The following is a 5,336-nucleotide window of genomic DNA, read 5'->3' as shown; positions in this document are numbered from 1 at the left end:
TATTGGTACAGCTCCTCAAAATATTCAGATGAACCCTCACATGGAAACTTATCCTGAAACTGCACCTCAAGATTTGCTAACGTACCTTCAAATACAAAGGAGTTCTGTGACACAAGCTCAAAATTTTCATACGTGTCCTCAAACGGAGGTTCATACTAGAACATCGTCTCAAAATTTTGAGAACTATCTTCAAACAGAAACTAGTTTTGGAACAGGGCATCAAAATGTCCAGCAGTTTCCACGAACAGAAGGCAATACTGGGACTGAAAACGTTCGGGAATACTCTCAGACGGAAAGTAGTACTGAAACTGCAACTCCCTATTTTCAGTCATTTACTTTGCCACACATAAATTTTGACGACGCAAATTATACCGCCCAGCAAGAAAGATCGTCGGGCTTTTCAGGAACGACATCAAAACCGCGAAGTATGCATCAGCAGCAGGCTGCTTGCCTGGGTTTGTCGTCTCAGACTTCTCAATTTCTGACTACGACTGAAACACAGAAACCTGTAAATACGGGGCAAACTTCAATGCAGGAAACAATTTATCCACCTTTTGGATGTCAGACGGACACTACGAGAAACACAGACTTTCACAGCGAGTGTACTGCAGGAAAAGAACGAAGTAGTTCGACGGTGTCAGAAAATAAGGAGAGCCAGGAAACTGTAAGTCAGAGTTCGCCATTTAAAATTCCTGAAGTTCCACGAAAGAGGCGCGTACGAACTGCGCGGCAAGTGGACTGCAATACAAGAGAGGGAACTCCTTTACGCCCACAAAGCATGGCATCAGGTGCGGTTCCTAAGACGAGAAAAGGCATTTCAAGTCTTTATTCTGCAATGTTGCCACAGTCTAGACGAATGCCGCCGCCAAGGCCGGCACGTCAGCAACCGGCAGCCTCGAAAAGAAAAACTGTTAAGAGTCCTTGCACTACAAAGTCGAAACAACTGAGTGAGTCACAAAGGTCTGCTAAAGTGGTGGACCATAAACCTGGAAAAATCGCTAAGGTAAATGTAGACATTCCAGAGGTAGAACAGGGACCATCGATCACCAGTGGGATGCCAGAGAATGAGCAATTGCAGCCGACTTCATTGTGTCCACAGCAGTTCCAAAATACTCAGATGAATGTACAGCAACGCGAAGAACAATGCCAGGTGCAGCGTCCAGCAATGCAGCAGCCTCATGCAGCTCCTTCCAACTTGCTACTCCCGTCGACGCCACAACCAGGAACAGTGTCTTCAGCCCTGCGTACTGAACAAGATTTCGAAGGATCATCATCTGGAAATACCGAAACTGTAGTGGCGCAAACTGTTCCGATGTACCCCGCAGCACGCACAACAGGTTACCACTCATCTCCTGCGCCAGTGAAACAAGTTTCAGCTTCGACACAGCCCTCCCACAATACCCGGTCATCACTAGACAAAAAGCAGGGTTCAGCAAAACCACAGGGTAGGAAAGCTTGTAAACGTGCTTGTAGTTCTACAGTTCCACCTATAAGTCTGAAAAACAAGAAACACACTGACAGACCACATCCCGAAGACGTGCTGCAAGAACCTACAGTCGCTCTCAGCCAAACGTTTACTTCGCTGAGCTTGCAGTCATATATTACGCAGCCCCAAATCGAATTGTCTCGAATGCCGTTGGTAACACAGGGGATGAATGCATCGCATCACCCAGGCACTGAAGAAACATTCTTAAACAATTTTTCAATGTGCTCAAGTTCAACAATGTCTGGTGGATCGATGATAACTCGTAGCACAAAAGAAAGTGTTTGTCAACAGTTGTGTATATCTACATACACTAAAACCTCATCCCAGAATTTTCAAATGCGCCGTAATATAAACCCCATGAGAATGCAACAAATTCCAACTCAATTCAAGCCAATGATTTCACAAAGTTTGCAGCCCTACACACTAACATGCCCTATCAGTCAAAGTTTTCAGATGCTCTCTTCCTGGGGCAGAAATGGGGTGCAACACAGTTCTGGAGGGCTGCCAGCTACCTTGTCTCCTCTAATGCTTACATGCACAAGGTTGGAGCAGCAGCAAGCTAAGATTTCTACAGAGTTAATCACATCTTCTTCACATAGTCTTCGGGTGTATGAAGGTGCAACAAAACACACTGGATGCAAATATCCGCCTTCTGTGGTATCACAACAAAGTCCTTCAGTGTTTCATTCTATGGAGAAACCCCTTGATAATACTCCAACATACCCACAGTATGGTCAAGAATCATCTATAAATCTGCAAGTATCAAAGGATCGTCCTACAACGTCTGCTGGAAATTTATTAACTCCTTCGAATCAACCACCACCATATCCACAGCAAAGACAAGGATGGTCACCCACGAATCATCCAATATCGGATGCTCACCCTACAAGGGTTGGAAGAATCACATTAACACCTCCAAATCCCCCACCACCATATCCGCTGCAAAGTCCGAAATGGACGTCCATAAATCCACCAGTTTCAGAGACTGGTCCTACAGAGTTTCGTGGATCAATCTTGGCTCCTTCAAATCCATCACCACCATACTCAATGCATGTTCAAAGACAGATATCCATTAATGCTCCAGTATCAGAGGCTGGCCCTACAATGTCTGGTGACTCAGTGTTGGATCCTTCAAAACGACCTCCACCGTACCCAGAAGGTCAAATATTGTCATCCATGACTCCTCCACTATCAGGGGCTCGTTCTACAATGTTTACTGAATCAATGTTGGCTCCATCAAAACCACCCCCTCCTTATCCTTATGAGGGTCAAAGATGGATGTCCACGAATCAGTCAGTATCAAAGGCTCGTCCTGCAATGTCTGGTGGAACAATGTTTATACCTTCAAAACCACCTCCTCCGTATCCCCAGCAAGATCAAAGATGTGCAACCACGAATTCTCCGGTATCAGAGGCTGTTTCCACAATGTTTGGAGGAACAACGTTTGTACCTTTCGAACAGCCTCCCCCATACCCACAGCATTGTCCAGGATGGACATCCCTGAATGTGCCAGTATCAGAGGACAATCCTACATTGTTTTGTGGTACAGTTTTAACTCCTTCAAATCCTCTACCACCACCATATCCACATCAGGGTCAAGGATGGGGGCCAGTGAATCCACAAGAATCAGAAGCTCAACCTGCGGAGGTTGTTATACATCAACCTCCTCCGTATCCAGAGCATGCTCAAGGATGGACATCCTTGGACGTGAACGAATCAGAGACTGATAACATAATGTTTGGTGGTATGATGACAACTCCTTTAAATCCACCCCCATCAAATCCACAGCATCAAGGATGGACATCAGCAAGTCTGCCAGAGTCAGAATCTCCACAAATGGACTATGAGCCAGAAAGCGAGTTTGAAAGAATACAGTCTTCATTGATGGCACCATTCCCCGATGATCCATTTCAAATGCAATAATTTCCCATGTGTCAACTTTTAGAAAGATAGATAAATAATGGTAGTGTTATAGCGAGGTTTTAGAAATAACAATGTGTAAATATTTGAAAGTCTTTTATAATAGACACAGAGGAAGTAAAATTCCGACATTTTTCCAACAGATATGGAATATTCAGCAAGAGAAGTCTTAAGAGTAATTTTTATGAGGCGTGGGACAACAAAGTAGCTAGAAGACAAAGAATATCATGTAAATAAAGTACTAAAACAGTGAGAGACTCGTATAGACTGGTGAAGCGAATAAACTCTCTTCGTTTCACATTCATTATTTACACTCAAGTGCAGCCACGTGTGGAACGTTTGTTTCTCTATCTAACCAATGGACGTCTCATTAATAGTATCTTTATCGTGTATTCCTCCTATTTCTGTCATCAGTGAGCCGAAAGCCTTCTATGTTGACTCAGCATGGTTTAGGCGTCGGTCCTTACTGTATCCTTATTCTTACCGTCCCTAGTGGCGTTTATTTTCATCTACTCCATTAGAAACAAGGCTTGCTTAACTGAAATATCGCTGTCATTATTTTCGCACTGAGCCTTATTTTATGAACCACATTACAACTGTAAGCTGCGATTTTCATTAAAATCTGAAGGTCGAATAATTAGATGTTACGGATAGACTTTTTAACCCTACAGACCAGATAAGTGATGTACATGTACATAAACATAAACTGTATTTTGAAATTTTCTCTCACTAATTAGTCCTTCAGTGAAATCTTTCTGAGTTACGGCGGTGCTAAGAAACATTCCGAAGTCGTAACGTGCTGTGGAGTATTCTATGCTTCCATTAACGTTGAACATGTGGACTAGAGCGTGGCTCCAAAGCAGATTCGATAGTTAGTTACATTAATCAGTATACAGAAGTCGTATTGTCCTGTGCGAGTGTTGACTTCGAACGAGGCATTAGTAGCAAACTTAATTAGAAAAAGGGAAAACTGCGTTTCTTTTACGTTCTCCGCGTAAGCATGTACAGAAATGTCGATAGTCGTAAGCAATAATGGAGCTCTACTGCAATGACATCTAATCTTGCTACTACCCTATAACTGTAGCATGGAACTGCAGTGATTGACTTGCTGTTACGGTTTTTGATAATATGGAGAGACGTTTCTAGAAACCAGAGTCAAGTACTGAATATTCATTAGCGTAGCACACCGTCAGAAGCAGCAAACGCTAACCTACTACCTTTATTTAGTACTTTCCAATGAGATAGTGTAGTTTCTTGAACTAACATGTTATAAGTAGCTTTAAAATAATGTGCCAAGTATAGAGGACACTAGTGAAGAGTGTAAGACTGATTTGGTTAGTGGCAGTAAATATTCTTCATAGTAGCATGCCGATTACACCAGCAAACGCTATTCTGTTGTGATGTTTTGTACTTTGTGCTGAAGAATGGTGAAGTGTCATGAACCATCGTGTTATACATTGCTCTTAAAGTAACGTGCTAAGTGTAAGTACACTAATGAACAGCGAAAGACTGATCTGTTTAGCACTCGTGAAGAATCTTCAGAGTAGCACGCCTACAGTATCAACAAACGCTGATCTACTGCGGTATTTTGCCTTTTCTGCCGACGAATGGTTTAGTGTCATGAACTAACTCGTTAGGTGTATCTCTGAAATAATGTGGCTAGTATAAGGGACAATAATGAAGAGTAAGTCTGATTCGTTTAAGGGAACTTACTATTCTTGAGAGTTGCACGTCAAAGAATAGTTCAGTGCCGTGAACTAACCTGTTAGGTGTACCTTTGAAGTAATGTGCCAAGAATGAGAAACATTAATGAAGAGTGTAACTGTGTGATGTTTAGCAGGACTGAATATTCTTCATAGTAGCAAGCCGCTAATATCAGCAAAAGCTGTTGTGCTGCGGTTTTTGCACTTTCTGTTGACACTCATCTGCT

General features: G+C 42.7%; 1 protein-coding gene across 1 annotated transcript; it reads left to right on the top strand.

Annotated features, from left to right (window-relative positions):
• Positions 1-2,011: 2,011 nt before the first annotated feature.
• On the top strand, positions 2,012-3,409 carry LOC126184235 (uncharacterized). The gene has a single exon (XM_049926605.1). The coding sequence runs from the start codon at positions 2,012-2,014 to the stop codon at positions 3,407-3,409; it is 1,398 nt and encodes a 465-aa protein (XP_049782562.1).
• Positions 3,410-5,336: the final 1,927 nt, after the last annotated feature.

Source organism: Schistocerca cancellata, chromosome 4, assembly GCF_023864275.1.
Source record: "Schistocerca cancellata isolate TAMUIC-IGC-003103 chromosome 4, iqSchCanc2.1, whole genome shotgun sequence".
Lineage (NCBI taxonomy): Eukaryota > Metazoa > Arthropoda > Insecta > Orthoptera > Acrididae > Schistocerca > Schistocerca cancellata.
The sequence above is the reverse complement of the archived record's forward strand: the minus strand, read 5'-3'. Positions and strand labels throughout refer to the sequence as shown.

Coding starts and splice junctions, on each gene's coding strand:
- LOC126184235 (XM_049926605.1), top strand. CDS start 2,012: ATGCTTACATGCACAAGGTTGGAGCAGCAGCAAGCTAAGATTTCTACA.